General features: G+C 42.8%; 1 protein-coding gene across 1 annotated transcript in view; it reads left to right on the top strand.

Annotated features, from left to right (window-relative positions):
* The window catches only part of homer2 (homer scaffold protein 2), a 29,598-nt gene extending 9,374 nt beyond the window's left edge, over positions 1-20,224 (top strand). The window contains exons 2-9 of the mRNA XM_071533616.1: positions 1,144-1,300; positions 8,833-8,964; positions 9,522-9,614; positions 10,744-10,883; positions 12,221-12,377; positions 13,028-13,138; positions 15,953-16,033; positions 18,203-20,224. Coding sequence (XP_071389717.1) covers positions 1,144-1,300; positions 8,833-8,964; positions 9,522-9,614; positions 10,744-10,883; positions 12,221-12,377; positions 13,028-13,138; positions 15,953-16,033; positions 18,203-18,391 — 1,060 coding nt within the window. The 3' untranslated portion in view covers positions 18,392-20,224. The remainder of the gene's footprint in view (positions 1-1,143; positions 1,301-8,832; positions 8,965-9,521; positions 9,615-10,743; positions 10,884-12,220; positions 12,378-13,027; positions 13,139-15,952; positions 16,034-18,202) is intronic.
* The last annotated feature ends 1,464 nt before the right edge of the window (positions 20,225-21,688 follow it).

The raw sequence follows: 21,688 nt of genomic DNA, 5'->3' as shown, positions 1-21,688 counted from the left end.
GGCAGGAAACACACACACACACACACACACTGGACATGGCAGTGACATTGGGGAGAACACTATCTAAACCCTAATTTGTATACTGTCCCCACTCTTCAGAAACATTTGATCATTAGCCTAATAGTAGTGGTCACTGAAATGGCTTTAAGAGACAAGTTCAGCTATTATTCATTATTCCAATGATGCACGAATGGCAGTTTGACATGATGTTTTCCAATGCAGTTGTAGTTCTGGAGTTATGATGACAGTGACTCCCTGCTGTTGGCTTAATTGCAAAGGGTTTTAATAGAAAACCTTTCTCTTCCCATTGGATTGCATAGCTTTTAGATGCCTTAATTCCCATGTTACTCGTATCATATCCTATTTTGGTGATTTTGACGTTTTCACCTCATTCTGGAGGATTGCATGCTCTTCTATGGGTTGAGAGTTATTTGACCTCTTGGGCTTACAAAACCCTTTCAAAACCACTTGGAAGATGCGAAAAATGCTGTGTCATCAAGCTAAACCCAAGGCTGTTTTTCTTAGTTCCTGAAAAGTTGACATTTTGGAAATACAAGGTTTAAGAGAGTGAAGGTTACGCTTCACAGTACGATCAGTTCAAGCTAGGCTAAGAAATCCTTCCTTTGTTTGACTATGTTGCTACAAGTAGATAATTGTAGATGATTGCCCCTAATGTATTTGGTGCACAGGGGAAATCTTCCATTAGGCAATAGACTCACACACACAGGTGCGTACTCACACACAAACACAGAGATGTGTTATTGTAGCCCGGCCTGCACTGTGAGAGGGCAGGAGGTGTTGATGCGCTAATGGCTGTGGGTTGCCATGAGGATTTAGGGTATGTGTTACATTAACACCTGCCCCTCCATGCTGAGACACTCAGGACATGGCATCTCCTGGGACGGCACAGCAGTGCTGCAGGCAGAGTGTGATGGAGGGATGTTAGCAGAGTGTCCGGTCAAGCAGATATCTGGAGCTCTGGTGTGTTTTGAGATGTCGGCTAACAGCTGCAAGATGTGGCTTGTCAGTAAATGGATTTTTGCCTTGATTTTTTCTGTTGTTTCGTATGAATTCTCTGGTGTATCTGATCTGCAGTCATCCCCCTCTCACACCGTCTCTCTCCTCTTCTTCTGTGGTGTGCAGGGAGCAGCCGATCTTCACCACCAGGGCCCACGTCTTCCAGATTGACCCCACCACCAAGAAGAACTGGGTCCCCGCCAGCAAGCAGGCTGTCACCGTCTCCTATTTTTACGACAACACACGCAACAGCTACCGCATCATCAGCGTGGATGGATCCAAGGTATGTGTGTGCAATACCGTAGGTGTGTACTCCTGCACGCCGGTGTGTGCCTTTTGTTTGTTTGCATGTATGCTATTTGTAAATGGCTCCTCTCTCCAGGACGTCCCCAGGGCTGACTGAGGTGTGTATTAGAGCTGCAGGAGACTGACAGCAACAGAGATTTGTGTGTGTGTGTGTGTGTAATAATGTGAGAGAGAGAGAGGGATGAGGGGATAGATTTGACTGCTTCTAAGAGAGACAATTGAGGCTAGAGAAGAGTACTCAGTGGAATAAATGAAAAAAACAATTTGCAGCGAAGTATAGTAATGTTACATTTGCGCTTCCTATTGATCAGCATCCACCTAATAGTGGACCATTTGCCATTTCTTGTGTTCTCCTGCTTCTGAAGTGAGGAAGCCCATCTCTGCCTGTGTTCCCTCAGCACCCATCACCATCGTTCTGCCTCATAAAATACATTTATGATACTTATGCAAAAGAAACAGAGGATAAGAGATAAGATTTTGCACAACCACACAGACCCGAGACTATATTCACCTAGCACCACTTTAAATCTGATTTAGCCTACTGCCTGCATACAGACAGAGATGAGTTTATGAAAGGCTTACACATGCATGTTAACAGTTCAGCACCAACTCACAGGACGGCACCATCACAGCTCTCATGTAGCCTGAAATGAGAAACTGAACACCAGCAAAGAGCAAAGAGCCTCCTAACCAATTAACATTCTGATTGGTTCATAATCAAAAACAACACACTCATTTTCCAAAATAATGATTTGATTTGTCCTCTGTTGGCTCATCCACACCCCTCCCTGCCCTTGACAGCTGCACAGCAAAGTGCAGACTGTAGAGTGCTGCTCAATTAGGTTTTTTTGTGTTTTCTCCTCCAGCCTCGTGGGCCCTTGCCTGCAGGTGGCCGAGGGACTTAAGCCCTGATAGCCTGCATGTTAATACGGCCCAGAGGAGACCCGCTCTTAATGATGTACCTCCAGTACTCAATATCTGAACACACACACACACACACACCATGAATCTTTCCCCCAGCTCTGTGTGCCATGGCTAAATTGAAATCTTCAACATACTCACTAGCATCGCCCCAACATGACGAGAACATGCTGTTGAGATTAAATCATGCATGTACTAATAGATACCATAGCTGGTGTGCATGTATCTCATGTTCATGCCTACTTCCTCTAGTAGCTGAAAGGGTAGATAATGCGTTTCCATGGTGATTGGAGTCTTCTATCTGTGGGAAATTGTAGGGGTGTGATGGCAACGAGATCCCTCTACTGACGTTGGTGGACTGTCACCTTTTGCACCAAGCATAAATTACACAGATTACCTCCACAGCCACTTCGATGACTGAGCAGGTTGACAGATATTGGGATCTGTTTACTTTCTCAGTCATGCACTTTTCTCACCCGGTTGTTTGGATAAAAGGCCTGTGGAGTTCAGTGTTAGGATTACCAGCCCAACTGCTGAAGGACAGATCTCACAGGACCTAAACACTGACTTGCCTGAATGTAGACTGTTATTTGCACATCAAGCATTTTGTTCTAGTACTAAGGAAAATCTCCTTTGAACAAATGCATGCTAACTGCATTCTTAATTTAGAGGAGTGTGCGTGCGTGTGGACTTCAAACTGTTCTGTTTGCAGAAAGTTTGTTTTTGCCCCTTTGGATCAAATATATTGGCATAAAGATGAATTTCTGACTTTTTTCTTTTTCTCCGATTTGAGAACACATTTTACTCTGTTTACAGGACTGGTAGCTGTGCAGGTTGAGGCAGTTCAGTGCAATTTTGTTAAAGCAAAAACACATCTTAAAACAGAATTCACATGCTTTATTCCTCTATGCCAGCATAGTTTAGTCAAGCTTTGTTAGCTTCATAACAAGTCTCTCCCACAGCTAGAAACCAGAGAGGCAAGACGCTGATCTGTTATGTTATCAGCAACACTTTCTGGAGCTACACCACTGACAAAAACTGTAGATTACTGATGATAAGTGGAGTTAACTTTACTAACACATTTTATCTTGCAGGCAGGTCTCTTATCAAAACATCTTTATTTTGCTTTGTAAAGATTTCATAGTTATCAGAGATGGGTAATCTATTTTACATCGCTCTTCCTGGAGTGGATTCATCTATTTTGGTACATGTCCTATATACCCTGAAGGCAGTTTTCTCTCCGCTCTCCCACTCCTGCTGTCCTCTCTGCCCCTCCGTCTCTCCACTCTCCTGTTACCATCAGGGAGGGAGCAGTGTGCATTATAACAGGACCTGTAGGCAACAGCTATCTGCTATGAGGACTTATAGTCAGGACATAAAATGGTCGCTCAATTAAAATAAAGAGTTGACTCCAGCTGATTTCATCCAAATCTATCTCTCTTTCCGCTTAAATTTGAATGAGGCAAAGTAATTGAAAGCAGAGAAATATTGAGTCATATCAAATAAGTGTTAAATTAAAGTTTTTCGTTCCTAGACTAGCTGCCAGGGAGACAGGTCTGTCTGGAAGAATTGGCTTTTAGTGCAACATACACTGACTATGACAGACCGTCAGCTTATATTTGTCCGTCCCTGATGGCCGGGGCAACTTGATGGTGATGATATGGCAAGTAGAAGAGCGTATCAGCACATTTGACTCTCGCTCTAACCCGTCCTGAATAATGCTCCTGATATACGGATGTACAAGTACTATGGCAACACAGTGCTGAGTCCAGTTTGCTGGCTGTACTTTGTATTATTACAAATATGACCACAATACACCTCTGAGCCAATGCTTTGGAGAACTAAAATCTTAATGAAAGTTCTGGTCTTGAATACTTTCTCCCTCTTGCCTCTTTCCTCTGTCTCATAACCTACTGTCATTTTACCACCTATTCTTTCTTTCATTCTTTTTTGCCCTACTTCTTTCACACCTAGTGTCCAAAACTTTGTCTTACCTGCCAAGAGCTGGTAAACTAAAAAAAAAATGTACCTAGAATAATTTTTAACAGCCAAAATAATAAGTAAGCATTTTTCACAGCAATATGTCGTCGTACCTGTATCCAATTTTGTGTATAGAATCGGGGACTGTGTGAAACATTCAGTACAGACACAAGAGTAGATTTGGAGTTTTAATTTAAAACTTGCTCACTCACTTGGATCACTCAATGGATCTTTTGTTGGCATTTTTTCTTTTTGGTGGCATCTAATTTACCATCCAGGCAGCGGAGAAACAAAAGTTTAGATGCTACCGCTTTGTGTAGAGCCAGCTTAATGCTTAATTGATGCTTTTTGCGGAATGTGCAGCATCAATGTTGATATGATGCAATTGTGGCCTGTGTGACTACGTGTGTAGGATCATCACAGGGACTGTGTGTGGAGTTGTGCACATCCAAAATTTTGCAACAGTACAGGCGGTGTCGCATTGCGTTGTAATGATTGCACTATCCAGCACTATCCAGAAGTGTGAAAATTGTTCTGTGGAGCTACAGTATGTTTAAGAAAGGAGAAGCAAGGTAGAAAAGGGCTGCAAGTTTGTCACCACCATTTTGCTATATAGCCTGCAAAAACTAGAGCTATAGGCCGTTTATTCAACTATAACTCGCAGAAATCTGAAAAAGGTAGACTACAATGTGTGCAAACAGAACTACAAAGCAATTTGTCACTATGGTAACAGAACGCACACTCCACTTTGACCACAAGAAGCATGAGTTGCCTGACATCCATGCCCTGAACATCGCAAACCCCAAAACAAAGTATAAATCTGCCAGGCAGCCAATCAGGAGCATGTTTGACACAGAACCATTGTTTTGCTTGGATTTGATTGGCTCACGGTCAGAGAGAGATTACGGTGGTCAGCAGGGACAAATTTAGAGGACAGGCAAAGACCAACGAAAGTGTGCATTTCTATATATATACCAAAGTATTCAGATGTTATCATCTCAGAACTTAACTGGCCAGTGTGGTGGGTGACCAAAGACACATTTTACCGGTAATCAGCGCTTGGTTACACTCTTCTGCCATGCTCTACATCTTTGATCTTCGTTTTAGCTTCACCTGACTCTGCAGATTCTGTGCACGCTGCAGACACATAACCAGCCCAGTCAGAAATCTCCTGTAACGCTCCCTGGCCGCCTTGCAGCTTCTTGGTGACCCTCAGGCCAGCGCCCAGCCGAGCCTTGCTCTGCGCCTCCTGTGCCACTTGATACGCAGCCCAGCTCACCACCCTCACAGCTGTCCCTGTCACTCTTCTCTCTCTCTCTCTTCCACACACTCCCACTCTCACTCACTCACTCACTCGCATACACTCAGACACACCAGCATACTCTCACAGGGCCTAATAAGATAGGGGCATCCTGATGGTCCACGATGCCCCTGTCGACCATGAAGTAGAGCCTCCATAGGTTCGTCTGTCTATACCCACGTTTCTGTAGGTGTGCACAACCACAGTACAGGATCAATAACCCATTTAAAAAAAAAGTGAAAATGTGAGCTGGAGGTGATCAGAGCAGGACACTGAGGCAGACTGTAGATCTGTGTCAGTAGTTTCAGTGGCGTGAAGTCGATCATGTTCCACACTGCTCATTATCCTATTACACACCACATTACAGACAGAGTTGGCGGGATCAACAACACAGACATATACTGTAGCTTTACCGTCTCCCTTTATGAGCGCGTCTGTAGGTGAATAAAAACAAACAGCTTTGTCTAGTCTTGCGCTCTCAATTTACTAATTTTTACAGGTCAGTTGCAGTTCATTTTCTGATGGTATTGGTGACTCTCACAAAGTATTTTATTACTTTATTTTTATTGCAGCAGACAGAGATTTGCTTAGAGCATTTATGCTGTTGTTTCTTTTTCCATATTCTCATTTTTCCTCTTATAGGTTATACATAGCATATATTGCTGTTTTCTTTATAACTTATTTCATTCTGTACATATCTGTACATACATCAGATTTCGTTTGGTATATTCTCATACATGTTTTTCATTTTTTTTTTATTTCTTTGTTTCAACCGGCCCTGTTTCTTCCCCCTACATCAGCACTACTTGCCACTTTGGCAAGTGTTGAAGAAACAGGAATGGTTGTCACCTGCTGATTTTAGGTCTAACAAGGCTACAGTAGAGTTCTCTCTATCCAAGCTTGATTTTGCACATTAACTAGGGAACCTGCCGACAGCCTGCTAGAGGTAAATTAGGTAGATGAACAATAAGAGAAACTGCTGCCAAATAGTGCTCTGGTATTTTCACATCAGACCCGGACAATTTGTTTGAAAAGCAAACTGTCGAGGACGTCTGGCCTCGCAGCCCTAGCATATTAGCCAAGCAAAGCTAACCCAAGCTGCAAGTTAACTATATTGATTTTTGAAAAGTTAGCCGGCTTACCGGTCAATTTTGTTGTAAAATGCAAGCAAAAGCCTCAGTCAGTCATTTAACTAGTGACTTGGTGTGGCGAGATGGAAGTTAACGTGAAATCCAGTCAGAAAGTTTCTGTAGCGCTGTGCTAACAAGCAGAGGAAATCTGGGCTCTGATTGGTCAATTGACAGTGAATGGCAAAAATCTCGTTAAAATCGTTAAAGTTTCATCCCATCTTAACACTTCTCTTTTAGCCAAAGCAATGAGGTCTGTTAAATATTCACACAGCTGTTTTAAATAAGATCTGCAAGTGCTGTTCCAGGTTTGCCCAGGTCCCTCTTTTGGGAAACTTGGGTTACCTTGATTTGATCAAGCATTTGGTGATTTAAAATCAGATTCATTCTTCATTTAATCCTGGAGGAGCGAATGCAAACTGAATCACAGGTTGCAACCAATGACATCCACAGTAAAAATGATGCAGACAAAGGTGTCCTGACTGGCTTTTTCCATGTATGTGCAATGTTTTCCCCCTTTAGTAGCCATTTGAATTGTTGTGAATAAGACTTAAATGTCTCAGTAAGAGGCTATTGACTGAATGCTAATGTTGGCTAATTTCTGTTAAGTCTGTGCTTTCTGGGTATCTCTGCCCTGGAAAGATGCAGTGTAAAGTGTTTTAACACCTCAGCTGCTGACGAGATGGAGAGAAATGGAGAGAGAGACGGTGGGGGCGTACGAGAGGACAAGTCTGTCAGTAATTTGAATTCTCAAATCCTATGTTCAGCGCCATGTTGCTATGAGACAAGGGCTGCATTGTAATTAAACTGTCTTCTATTGTTACTTAATTGTTAGGATAATTTGCACGTGTTGTTTCCATCTACTGTTCTGTACCCCTGTCATGAGTTTTTGTGGGTTTGTGTACATGTGCGAGGGTAGACTGAAGGTGTGTGTGTGTGTGTGTTTGTTTACAGGCGCGTAAATGTGTAGGTGTGCATGCAGAGTTAGACATGTCTGTGTTTGCTGTGGTGCAGTAACAAGCATAATTAAATGGCATAGTCAAGCCCAGTTTAGTTGTGCTGACGTTGTGTCAACTGTAGCATCTATTAGTGAGATTCTACTGGTTAGCGCCGCTGCCTCATGCACTAGTTGTTACTTTACAATTTTAGACTGCAGCAGATGTTTTCTGGCAGCTGATATACTGCATAGCTACAACAGCTGAGCGTGTCCTGTAGCAGATATGGATGGAGTTATTTGACCACTTAGAGGTTAGTGGGTCAGCAATCACCAATGCATAGTGTGTGTGTGTGTGTGTGTGTGTGTGTGTGTGTGTCACGGGAGATAGGAGATAGGAGCTCCATTTTAAGACTAGTGTTCTTTGATCCTCAAGGGAATGTGAGACAGTGACTCTCACAGCAGCAAATCTAATAGTGTTTAGATTGCTGCCCCCCTTTTAGGATTATGCACAAGTCTCCATTTGCCTTCCAGCATCCTGTTGGATTATTTTATTTTTTTATTGTTATTGTGGAAACTGCCTTTCCCTCTGTATCTAGGACAGAGAAGATAAGTCATGTTTGAGCAAGGAGGTTTTTCTAGTAAACAGTCGCAAAGTATTGGAGATTTTATAAGACTTAATTGCTTTGGAGTTTAGAGAGAATCTCAAACATTCGCATGAATCCAAATCTCTTTCGGAAGTGGACTATCACAGTCTTACATAAATGACACAAGGTATGAGCAATCTCTCCTCTAAAGTGTTGGAGATGGGCACAGCAGATGAACTAAAAAAAACACCCAGCCTCTTTTATGCTAATCCGAATCAAACATGTCAGTGTAGGCAAGATGACGGACATGGTGTAAAATTAGTAGTCTTGTATTAGTCAGAGGGAGGCGGATGGTGTTGGCCTTCCGTCTAGGGCAGAGCACAACAGATATTCACTCTGGTATGAAAGGAGCTACAATAGGGGTTTGTCCTTTGGCAAATCAATAGGACTATTCACCATGCGTCTGCAGCTGCTGGAACTCCCTGTCTTGGCTAGACGACACACATGACATTCAAAATCCAAACACCTGGCATCCTGCTGAGGAAGTGCATCTGTGAATTATGCTGGAAGCCTAAATCTTAATTGATTACCATGCGTTTTCCAATAAAGCTAAACGAGCGTGTCATGATGAATTGATTATCCTGTCGTTATCCCTGACAGGTGATCATCAACAGCACCATCACACCCAACATGACCTTCACCAAGACATCGCAGAAATTTGGCCAGTGGGCCGACAGCAGGGCCAACACCGTCTTCGGCCTGGGCTTCGCCTCGGAGCAGCAGCTGGCCAAGGTGAGTCCAGAAAATGGTTCAGCAACACATAAGGTCACAAAAGCCTCCATATACTGTAGCTCAAGGGTGGAGGTAACTGATTACATTTACTCCTGTCTCTGTAATTGAGTAGCTTTGTTGTGTACCTTTTCAGTAATTTTACTTTTACTTAAGTACATTTTTGCATTATTCAGGACAAGTTAGAGCAAGAGTCAAACTGGCCAGTTGTGGAGCCATTCAAAGTGAGAAGAGTAATCTGGCTTTACTTTCCACCACTGCTGTAGCTGAGAGAAGGACTTTTTGACATTTATTTCTGTTTTTGTCTTTGGACTCGTGAGACAAAACGCACACACTCGTTCTCTATTAATTTGCACATCACCGCGGGGAATAGAAAGCATTAGGAAAAGTTATAAGGGTAGATAGAATATGTTCCCCCATATCTCTCAGCTCATCATATCCTCCAGCTTTCTAGTCTACCATGAGCTCCCACCAATTTAAAGGCGAGGTGCCCTGCTTATTACATTTCAGCTTGTATTGCAACTAATCACAACTCTTTCACATCTCTCATATATTTTCAGTTTGCCGAGAAGTTCCAGGAGGTGAAAGAAGCAGCCAAGCTAGCGAGGGACAAATCTCAAGAGAAAGTGGAGACATCGAGTAATCACTCCCAGGTAAATTATATCTTGCGACTGTCTGAAATTCTGATTCAGTACAACGCCTCTGCTGTCTCAGTGCTTTCTCTGCAGTTACGGTGGAAATGAGAAGTTAAAACATTTTAATTGAGCTCACTTTTCCTCAAAAACACAAAACGGTATAGGCTCTGTGTCTAGAAATTGTGCTTTTAGCATAATCAAATATCCAAATAAGAATAGTTTTAGTGCACTAGCACCAAAGCTGAGACAAAAACACAGAGATGTGGAAAGTCAGAAACCCAACCATGAATTCGGCAGAACTCTTTGTTGAATATTTCATTCTGATTGTTTGTAAGTCATTGCCTGTGGTGCTGTAACTATGTATTTTAACACACAACTACACAACACAGAGATCACTCATGTAATAATAGTCAGGCATATGATTCATAATGACTGATGAGGTGTAGGAAAGGTCAAAAGTGATCCCAAGCCACTTATCACCTGGGAAGCACCACACAGATGGATAAACACGGACAGAAATCAATTAAAAGAAGAAGGAGGGAGCATGTGAGTGAGTGAGTGAGGGTTTAATAAAACAAAGACAAAGTAGAGAGATAAATGTCACTGTGCTGGAGTCAGAGGTAAGTGGAGGGCTGGAAATGTTTTATCTGAGTGACAATTTGACCGAGAGGGAGATCACAGTGGAACGGTGTCACTCCACATTGTTTTGCTCAAATGAAAGCTCCTGTATTTTTTACACAAACGATCCCCGATTGGTAATTCGGTGGACTAAGAAAACGACGTTGGAGAGCTGGACTAGAGGTGCGTCCAGCAGCCTCCGCCCGGTCCCCAGCTGCCAAGGCCCGCTCCGCGCTCTCTGCCCGCGCTAACTCCAGATGGCAGGACTCAGACTCGGCTCTGTGAAGCAGAAAGCTGCTGGGCCATATGACATGATGGATACTGGCAACACTCCCTCTTCACCCCTCCACTGTCATAGCTGATGTGTTGTGGGTGTTACAGTGCTTCACATGGAGGAGCCCAGGGCCCCTTTCTCACAATGGGAGTGCTATTTGTGAGACGCATTTACACATTTCAACCCATCAGACATTTAGAAAGCTGCGAGAAAGCTGTGACTGTGCTCAAAAAGTCTCCCTCCGTCCCCTACCAGGAGTCTGGCCGTGAGACCCCGTCTACCAACCAGGCGTCCAGCATCAATGGGACAGATGATGAGAAAATCTCCCACGGGGGTCCGGATGCCGCCCTGCTGAAGAGCGAGAACGACCGCCTCAAGAGCGCCGTGGAACAGAGGTAAGGCTTCATTTATAAATAATGCACGACTTAATGCTTAATGATTAAAAAAAAAAAAAAAAAAAAAAGGGCTTTAATATTATACCACATATTTATTTAGCTCCTTTCATTCTGGGGCTGTCGCATTGCTTCCAGAGTTTTCTGAAAGAACAAATCATTTCTAACTAAAGCCCTCTCTAGGCAGCATTGGTATTACCAGGTGAGGTCAGTAATTAGATTTTGCACATGCGCATAGTAATTTCAGTCCGTCATCCAGATGGTAAAATATTGAACTTGGTAATCCAGGAATCTGTCTGTGCAAATGTCACCAACATCACCAACAGTACAGCAAAACTGGCAAAACTCTCTGTAACCAGATGCAGCAGCTCCTAAACTCTCCTCCACTGTCTATTTTTCTAATCGTCTCGGCACCAAACTGTGCTTAAATGAGCTATCTCTTCCTTTTATTGCTCATTTTATATTCTATTTGTGTGCTTATACTCTATGTGCCTTTTTCCCTGCTGAATCCTATTACTTTTGCTGCTGCAGCAAGCTAATTTCTCCACGGGGATCCTTAATCATCTAATCTAATATAAGGAGTGATGCTGCTCTACCCCGCCATTTGGTTATATGGCTCCAGATGCGCAAAACGGTAATTGCGTGAAACACCAGATGTCGATCCAGATGGGATTAAAATGACCCCAGAACATCAGAGTTAGCTCAAAATATCAAAATACAGTAGGTAATTTGAGCTGGGGTAGCTGGAGAAAATCACTGGCATATTTGATCCTGACGGGATCAAATTTGCGTGGTCCTGAGGTAAAAATGACCGATCACCAGACCTCCCCTGGTAATACCAACGGCGTCCCGGAGAGGGCTTGAGACTTTATTCACACAAGGATAAGAGAACCAGGACTGCTGCTGTAGAATGTCACAGTGCAAGTCTGTCTACATTTGACAGAGAGGAGAACACTTCAACCCAGCCATGCATACAGAAGGGAACAGCGATGCATACTAAATATACATCACAACCTCTCCAACCTTATCCACACACACTCAAGTGGGAAAGGATACCTGAACCATATCCGCAGATTGCATTATCTTATCAGGGCTACAGCACATTAGACCTTTGAGTCTTTTCACACTCAATTATTTTTCTTTTTCTACTTGAAAAGACTCTTGACAGTTTGATGTGCATCCCAGCTAATTAAATACTTATGATTGGAAGGATTTGGTAGAATTATGTGTCATGTCAGTGGGCACAGGCCCCAGGCATTTCAACACTAACCTGTCTGAATCTCTTTTCCTCCTTCCCTTAATAACTCTCTGGATCCCTCTCAATCTGTCCGTTCTGGCAGCAACACCAATGCTAAGAAGTGGGAGACAGAGCTACAGACTTTAAGAGAGAATAATGCTAGGCTGGTGGACGCACTGCAGGAGTCCTCAGCTAATGTAGAAAGCTGGAAGAAACAACTCGGCGCCTGCAAGGAGGAGAGTGACACACTCAGGGAAAAGGTAATACAGTCATACACTCCTACAGACAAGTTAAGTAATGTACACAGACCCTTCAAACCTGCTAGCAATAAAGGTAACTTGGAAACAATATTGGCACTTCTATGTATGCACGACACAAAAATTGTCGTGCATACATTGAAAAATTTAATTTATTCATTCATTCTATAAAAAGGACACAGAATAAATCTCTATGCTGCTATACATCTTATGTTGTGGCAAAAGAGCAGTTTATGTAAATCTATGCTTTGAAATCTGTATATAATGTATAATCTGTGTATAATGTGATGTGTGAATCCCTACACAAATTGTGGTAAATCCTGTAATGTCTGTTTCTCTTCTCAGAACAGTAGAGTACATTAGATCAGCTGCTGTATTCCCAGCACTATAAATAGAATCATTTTAGTTTCATAATCAATGTGGGCTGGTGCTGCTACTGGACTGGTGTTGCAACAATACAACTCTTCTTTTTGTAACATGCCACAAGTTATTTTATTACTAGCGTGTCAGTTGTCAAGATAACACTGCAATTAATATGAATTTGAATTTCCAATGTCTCATTCATCCCTGTTCACAATAAAAACAAAGAGCTGCTTTTTTTCCCAGCTGCTTTTTCATCAAGTACTTCTCTCTCTTTTCTTCTCTATCGGTAGATCGCAGAGCTGGAAGCCCAGTGTAACGAAGCCAATCAGGAGAAGCAGAGAAACGCCCAGCTGACCGTACGCGTGCAGGAGCTGGAGGCTGAGCTACAGGACAAAGAGCAGGTGAGATGTCTGCACACACAGCGCTGCAGATCTTGCAACTATCTGTTGCTCTTTGATCGCTTCACCATGCTCTGAGCCCTCGAAAATGCAAATCTAATCCAATTACATCTGTCTTGAGCCAGAGATATCAGGGCCAGGCTGGGAAAACCTCATAGTAGAGGTTTTGTTTTACCTACAGAGTTTACATTTATGATCCACTCTTTGTCCCTTCATCCTTTCTCCATCAGAGCAATCACAATTTTCAGATTAGTGCTGCAGGATTCCACCGTTGTCTGTCCCTCCACCCTTTAATCTCCTGAAGTTACAAGTCTAGCTTTCTCTTCCATAATCCTAGATTTCAGTGAGTCTCTTCACTGCACAGTGGCTCTTTGCCTCTTTTCCCCACTCAACAGCACTCCTCTCCCTCAGGAGCTGATTATTCTCCAATAGGAAATGATAGCTATTGTTGTGGGATCTGGGGTTCTGGGTTGGTCTTGTTATTTTCGCTTACCCAGCTAAAACCGGACTTTTATACAGGCCACTGTTGTTGTTCCCTCTCTGAAGTTCCTTCATCTTACGTTGTGTCCCACATATTTTTTAAGTACCTTAGTTTTGGTACCTCTTGTAATGGAACTGCTCTTTGAAAATAGCCAGACTGTGGAATGCGTATTCGTTTCCTGACTTTATCAGAGAATTATCAGAGATGCAAGGAAAGGAGTTTTGGGCACAAATGCCATTAGCACCAACTGTCTATTACGTCACTCATCCATAATCCAAAATATCTGATTCTCAGCCCAGCAGAGCCTAATGGCCGTGTTAGTTCTAATGAGGATGGGTCCTGCATGGCCACACAGTCATTTGACCTTTTCTCATTACTGGTTAAATGCTGTTTCAGTCTGCAGACAAATATTTTATTAGTACTGACTTCTGGCATTCCCTAAGAATCTCACTGCCTCTCTTTATTTCCGCCGCTTTCTGTGGTGACTGTGTCTCCCTTTCATGCCGTTGACGGGGAGTGTGTTCAGCTGTGTGTGAAACAGAGGAAGAAAGCGTTTGACAAAACAAATTCAGCCACCGTGAGAAGAACGTAGAGGATGAATCATTTTTGAATTTGTTTCCCCATCCTTTGCGAGTTGATATCTGGCCAGGTCATTTTAGATATTTTATCAGACAAAAAGTGATGAAGGGACACAGAGGCTGACTAGTGTGTGCTCTCTGTTACTGTTCTGAGGCTTTAGAGCAGCGGTCTACCTCCGCTGACAGATTGTAGAGAAGATTAGACATTTTGGCACTCTGGTGCAATACAAGTTACTTTAATACAAGCCTTGCACTCTCCCTAAAAGGTGAATGATGGTCTGTCTCTAATGCTGTTAATCACTGTGCTGCAAAACTATATTTATAACTAAGTTACGTAAAGACCACAGTGTTTCCTCTGTAATTTGGTGCAGCTGTGGTGCTTGGGGGGTAATTCTAGTTTTATCCCATATCTGCCGCTGTTTGGTGTAGTGCTAAAAATGTTTTTTTTAATCACAATAAAATCATTACTTCTAAAACATTTGGACTACATTTATTTTAGTTGTAGATGATAATATAATCCCACACACTGTTTACCCTTGCATAATACTTGATTGCAACATTTTGGTCATGGGACCAAGAATGAGTCATTTTTGCTTGATGAAGGATTATATTGCTTTCTCAGTATCTACCTTTTTGTTTTTTGTCCTACGCACCTGTCACTCACGACTTTTAGCTCTTCAAAAATTATTTTCTTTAGTTTTAGATGATAGTAAGACTAAATTACAATGCTAATGCTCTATCTAACAGTGGTGGCAGCTTCCTTGCTGTGGTGGTGCACTACTGCTAAATGAATACAGAGGAAACACTGGACCCATTTAAAATCCCCATGGGGAAATGGTGTGTCAGTATTCTAGTTTGACACCTGGCAACCTAATAATAATAATAATAATAATAATAATGATAATAATAATAATATGTTTATTTATATAGCACCATTCCTACATAGAATGCAACTCAAAGTGCTTTACATAAACTAGATTGTTTTACATTACAAATTAGATCCGATACGACCCAGGTATCAGAGTATTAATGGAATACATAAAGCGTTCCTGCAGGACAATGACAAGCAGGAAGTAGCTGAAAGAGGCTGTGATTCATTTTGAAAGATTGTGACCAAAGAAACGAGTCCTTCGTTGGTCTCCAGCTTTTCCACAGTGCTGTGCATCAGCTGAATGCTCATGATGTTTACCAAGGGTCCTACAAAATGAGATCTCATTGTTTGCCATGCATTCACCAGGCAGACAGCCCACAGAGGTTCATCTGCCGGAGCCACAGAGCAGAGTGACTCACCCCCTTCTAGAAATGCACACGCTGAACTCGTCCAATTAAAAACGTGACTATGAATTATTAAGCATCCAGTGTGATGCTGACCCCGGCGCTGGCCGGCCGTGAGCTAACGGAGCGAAGCTGCTCCGGGCGACTACAAAGAGTAGACCAATTATTACTTGGCTGGAAGTACTTGAAGCGCTAACAGAGGCTATGAAATTGTAGTGTGCTTGTCTTAAGGCAGTGGAGGGTGAAGATTTTTTTTTTTTTTTGGAGATATAATAGATTGTTTAATTGAGAAGTAAAAGAAGGAAAAAAGCATCTAAGCATAAAGGGGGGGAAACATCATTAAGGTTACATCTTGGAATATTAATTCAAAGCTTGTGATATGTGGGGTTTTTTTTGTTCCTTACCTGCTTTATATCGCCGATATCTTTTTGTGCAGCAATATATGAACTGCAGGTTTTTGATGAACTGACTTGTTTTTCCCAGGAACTGGAGAACCTGAGGAAGCAGGCGGAGATAATCCCCCAGCTCATGGCAGAGTGCGAGAGCATCACAGAGAAACTGCAGGTGAGGTCAAAGCAGCCCCGAAAGTTCCCACAAAATAATTTCCCATCAACCCCTGCACGCGCTCAGCCTCGACCTATGGCTAGAGTATAAGCGCGCGGCGGAGAACGGCACGGACCTTGAGCACACAACACACACAAAGACGTCACGCCTGTCACATTGACGTGACACGTGGGCTCTTAGATGCTTTCAGATGGAGGTAGAGCATTAGAGGTCCGTTCATCATTCTGCCCATGGGCTTGTGACACAACATTCCTATCACGTGTCTCACACACGCACACACACACGCACACACACACACATTGTGGTTACTGTACCTATTAATCAGGTTCCATCACAGCACTATAAATAAAGACTAAGTAGATCATTGCCGTATTCTCTTCCTGCACTTACAACATCTCTGTCGCGGCTTATTGGTTCTCCGGCAGCCGCTTTTTGATTTGATCTCGCCATTTTGCTGATGACAAGGACAGCTGAAGATGTTTAAGAGCTCCGCTGAGAGCTCGTAACCAGGGCCGGCTTTAAAGACCCCAGGCTTATAACATTTCATGTCGCAAATCCACGGGCATGTTTATGTGCTTGTGAGGCTAAGTCGGGTGTGAGATTCTGTTGTTGACAGAAACCCTGAAACTATATGGACTCACGCCCATCATCTGCCATCTACCCTACAGCTAGAGAGCACCTGTTCTTCAAGGCTGTTTTTGTTCAGCCATACATCAGACTTTCTGTGAAACCTGAAGTGCCAGGCTTGGTGTATGACTGTATGCCCAGTTAGTGCCAAGTCTGACATGAGCTGCATTGATAGTGACGCTCTTCTCCCCCTGTTCTGACTGACTCAGAGCAGGATTTCATCATCCAAGCTGTCATGCATGTGGTGCCATTCAAGCTGGGTAGAGAGGGAGAGGAGGGAGGGGAGGAGAGGGCGGAGTATAAAACCAACAGTGGCATGCCTGAAGTTCTTATGCTTTACAAAGCCTGGTTGCCAGGTTTGTTTCTGCATCAGCCAACTGCATGAATGACAATGACAACAGAACTGGCTCAAGCAGAAACCGATCTGACAAACAGGCTATCCAAACTGAGGAGAAGCATAGCGGCGACAATGGGATGCCTCAAATACCTCCTCTCTATCCATGAGGCCCCAAAGAAAATTAGAGCCAGCATCCATTGAGATGGAAGTTGATTGATAAAAACTGTTGAAAATCATTTCCCTGCTGCGGCCCATCACTGAAATACAGTAACTTGATATTCCACTTCTAAACGCCACCAAATCAAAGTCATTCCCCTAACATTAATGTGTTTCTGCGGCATTTTGTAAAATCTACTTATTCCACCTAGCTGTGCTTGCGGTGCTGGCTCCCTTCTATTTAAAGAAGACGCCCCACGTGGAGATCAGGTTTCAGGAGTCAGCTGGAGAATACGGTCATGCAGGCACAACACCCGTTTAGAGCTCCTATTTTAAACCCCTCCCTTCACTGGTATCTTTGGCATTAATGTGTCACTAGTGTCGCCTGCTAGTCTGGAGGGCTTATTTTACCCCAAACTCCCCACCCCCATACAGTATAATAAACATGGAAAAGTTGCCTAAATCTAAGACCTTGATTGTTTGTCCTGACAGTAACTGAAAAACAAACTCAATTAGCGGCATGACAGGCTAAATTTCCAAGAGTCATTATCCTTTAACCTATCCTGGACTGAGGGAATTGCTTCTTTTCAGTGGGATCTCTTACTTTGCAGTGTGTTTTTAACACTGAATGTTTTTGTTTACCTTAGTTTGGCAAATGTTCCCTAAAATTAAACGCAAATGTATCCTTTTTTCAAATATTTGCTTATTTTTCATCACTGCTCACTATAGGACTCTATCTTAAGAGGCTGGTTGAACTGAAGAAAACTGCTAAGAGAACAGTTCTCAGTCAGCTTATCTTTTTTCTCCCTTTACAAATAGCTGTAATTCAAGGAGGCTCTTTCCTTGGCTCAGATATGCACCGCAGTGCTGCACCCATGGCTTCCACTGTAGCTCTGCTTAAACGAGGACATACAGCATACAGTCAAATGGACTAACTTCCAATTTAGGGGATGATTTTGATTCCCTTGTAAATCCACCATTTGATTTATTTTTTGCAATGAATCTGTGTTTTTGTGATGTTTGATCATTTGTTTTTATATTTTCCACAGGCTGCAGAGACAAAGAACAAGGACTTGGAAGGGAGGATAGAGGGTCTTCAAGTGGACATCGAAGATAATCAGCAAAAGCAGGGCAACATGAAGGGAGAACTGAAGAAGTTCATGGATATTCTGGACGGAAAGATAGACGAGCTGCACGAGTTCAGGCAGGGGCTGTCCAAGTTAGGCGTGGATAACTGAGAGAGCAGCACTGAGAGCTGAAAGGGTCAGAGGTCAGATATGAGGGATTTAACTACTGTGTGTCTTCAGGGCAGTACTATGTGGCACCCACTCCCCCAAGGTGACGTCCACTCAGAAACAATCAGCTTTGGCTACTAACAAACACTACCACGTGAGTAAGAGAGGTTTTTTTTGAGAGGGAGGGAGAGAGAGACTGGCAGATGTACCAAAAGGAAGGCCAGAATGCTCCACCAAATGGCTCCATTTTGTGTGCTGGCATTCTAATACTAAATCCAGAGTCACACTTAAAGGTTACCTATCCGTTTCTGTGGGGGGAAACGGCGTTAAAGCTGGTGGTGGGTTCTTAGATTCTATCCATCTGTCTTTTTCTGAAGGCCACAGCAGTTCCACACTGGCAGTCTGAGCTTAAGAGTGGGAAGAAGGGGCTTAAAAGGGCTAAAGTGAAGAACACACACAGAAAATGCTGTTCAGCACCACTAAAGTAATAATTGGTGTTAATCCTTCTGGCCACCTCAGAGAATTAGAGAGATTTTTAAAGACTGTCCTTGCTATTGCCTCTTGTCTATCTCAGGTGTGTTTGAAGACAGTTTGTACTCATTAGATTATATGCACATATGACAAACGGCCGTGACACAAAGTGCCTCCAGGTGGGCCTATTCCCGCCTGGCAAGGAGAACTGGCCAAGTGATGACCATCACCATAATAATAACTTGGTTATTTTCTGTGGAAAACCTGATAAAAAATGATAGTGTTAAAGAAAAACACACATCCTCACTAAGGAAACGAGATGAAAGGAGAATGCAGGCAGGCGAGCCAATCCTAAGGATGTTAATGCTTCTTTGTGGAGTGAGAAACACGAAGGTTAAAACGGGTGTTGGCACAAAAACTACTCCAACAAGGGATTGGAGCAGGATTTCATCAGCTGTTTGCAATACACAGGATTATATTTGCATAAAGAAGGAAAACTCCTTGTCTCAGCCGAGGACTGTTCTTAGTCATCCAAAAATAATAGTAGAAAACCCATTTGCCATGAGTGTAGTGTTCAAAGGATTTTGCATGTGCGATAGTATTTTTGTCCATTTGTAGAACAAAGAAGTATGTCTTCAAAGCTGTTGTTGATGTGCTTCCCACACACTAGTTTTTGTTATGGTGGTGGTTATTTTGGGTGAGGGGACTTGGTGCTGCTAGATGGGTGAATAATGTGAAAGTGTACTTCATTGAAAACATAAGATGGCATGGGCCTTCAATATAACCCTGTGAGATTCTTGATTTTTGTTTTACACATTTATTTATTTTGGTGCCTATCTGCAACTAGTATTTCTAGAACGTACCCAGTACATGAACAATACCTTGACCTAATGTCTCCACAAACGCACTGTACAATATATGTATACCAAATTGTCTGGCTTCAGAGTTTTTATAATGGAGGAATTTGATTGCAGGATGGTGTCATGGCTCCTTTTTTGTTTGTTTGTTTTTGTTTTGTTTTTTAAGATGGGAAATCCACCTTTTTAGAATACAGCAATATGCTGTTTTGAAATATAGTACTTTAATTGAAATCAAAGGCACATCATGTAGTGGAATATTTATGAGGAAACACTATGATGTTCTATATTTTCCATCACCGTTTTCATCTCATTATAAGGTGGAGTCGTCTATGAAGGGACTTTTGCTTATTGTTATCTCTCTGTTTAACCCTCCTGTGTCATCTGAACCTGGATAACAGAACGTATGATCCTTCCTGTCAAACAAATGCCTCTTATCCACTTTTGTGACTCCTTTTCAATATTGTACTATAGAACTGACAATTGTTAAAATTTAGTTTAATTACAATGCCGGGCCAGTGTCCTCCTTTCAGTTCAAATGCCTTTAAGATGTAACTAAGGAATATGACTCACTGGTTACTATGCGGCGCTGGGCCACATTTCAGTAACAGTTCTGCAGCGAGGACTAGGGAAGCGTCTCTAATCCGCACTCGGCTGCAGATCAGCATTGTGGGTACTGTGTAGAAAATCAAGATACTGTCAAAGGTAGAAGGTAAAGCATGACATTGTGAAGGTCTACTCTGCTTGAGGCATTTTTTCTCCAAGTTCACATGTGAGAAGCTGTGAGAGGGAATGAACCTAGAGCTACTGTATAGCACCAGAGCTGCATCTAGTACAGAAGCTCCGCCACCTCACATCTTCCCCCTGATGTTGATTTACATGGCACTAAATATAGCTCTAATCCTAACAGAAAGACACATAACCAAAACAAATGAGGTGGGATTTGATCACTGTGGCACGTATCAATTTCTCTCAGATCAGGACAAATGAAAGGAAGGAGATGATCTTGTTTTGAGGAACGGAAAACCCTAAACTCCAAAATGTCCTCATCGTAATATGGAAATAGCTGCAGTGGTGGATCAGAGGACATGTTGCCTAGGCAACTTAATCCCACTCACTCCTTTTGTTGTAAATAGCTGTGTGAATTATTGTTTGACTATGAAAAGTGTGTGTCCAGTGCTGCTTCCTAACTAATTTTTAATTACACTCGAGAGTTAATCATCTTTCCCAGCCAAAGAGACTCCCTGGGAACCTTTTAAAATTGTGTTGCTCACCTTCTGAGATCAGTTGGTTGGGGTTTCATACAGGAATGCACGGGGCTTCTGGGTAAGGGGAAGATGATTCTGTCGGTGTATAAGCATCAATTATCAATCACACTCCAATCAACACAGTGGCAATGTCGCAAAGCAGCATTTCTTTATCCTTTTTTCCTGCCCGTCCCTCTCTCTCTCTTTAACTCTCTGGGCAAGGCTCATTGTGTGACTGGTGATGAGTGGGCGAGTTGGTGAAACATCATTAAGAGAGTATGCTGCTCTCTGTATGTGTGTGTGTGTGTGTGTGTGAGAGAGAGAGAGAGAGAGAGAAAAAGAGAGAAAAAGCGCACCGTGGGCCACTACCACTGAGACTTCCTGTTGCCATAGTAACAGTAGCTGCCGGAATTTCACGTTGACGCTGAATCAGTTGGTTTGCCCAGTACCTGCCATGTGTGTCTTCCCTAGGTGCATGGCCCTTTTTCACCTGCATCGCCTGAATGCTACCAGTACATGCACGCACACACACACACACACACACACACAGTTGACAGATGCAAAGTGTAGGGGGCCCTGGAAACAAGATGTTGTTTAAGAGCAGTCATTATTACTCTGCTAGTGGCAGCTCTCTAAGTACATAGAGCTGAATAAACCCAATTACAGCTGGCTGGGGATGTCTAAGCCCTCACTGCAGGAGAGATATTTCAGAGCGAGGACTGCTA

Source organism: Centroberyx affinis, unplaced genomic scaffold, assembly GCF_046629955.1.
Source record: "Centroberyx affinis isolate AG114_WGS23_722 - 3 ecotype Tasmania unplaced genomic scaffold, CSIRO-AGI_Caff_v1 ptg002385l_1, whole genome shotgun sequence".
NCBI classification, from domain to species: Eukaryota; Metazoa; Chordata; class Actinopteri; order Beryciformes; family Berycidae; genus Centroberyx; species Centroberyx affinis.
This window is presented reverse-complemented; position numbering and strand designations above follow the sequence as displayed.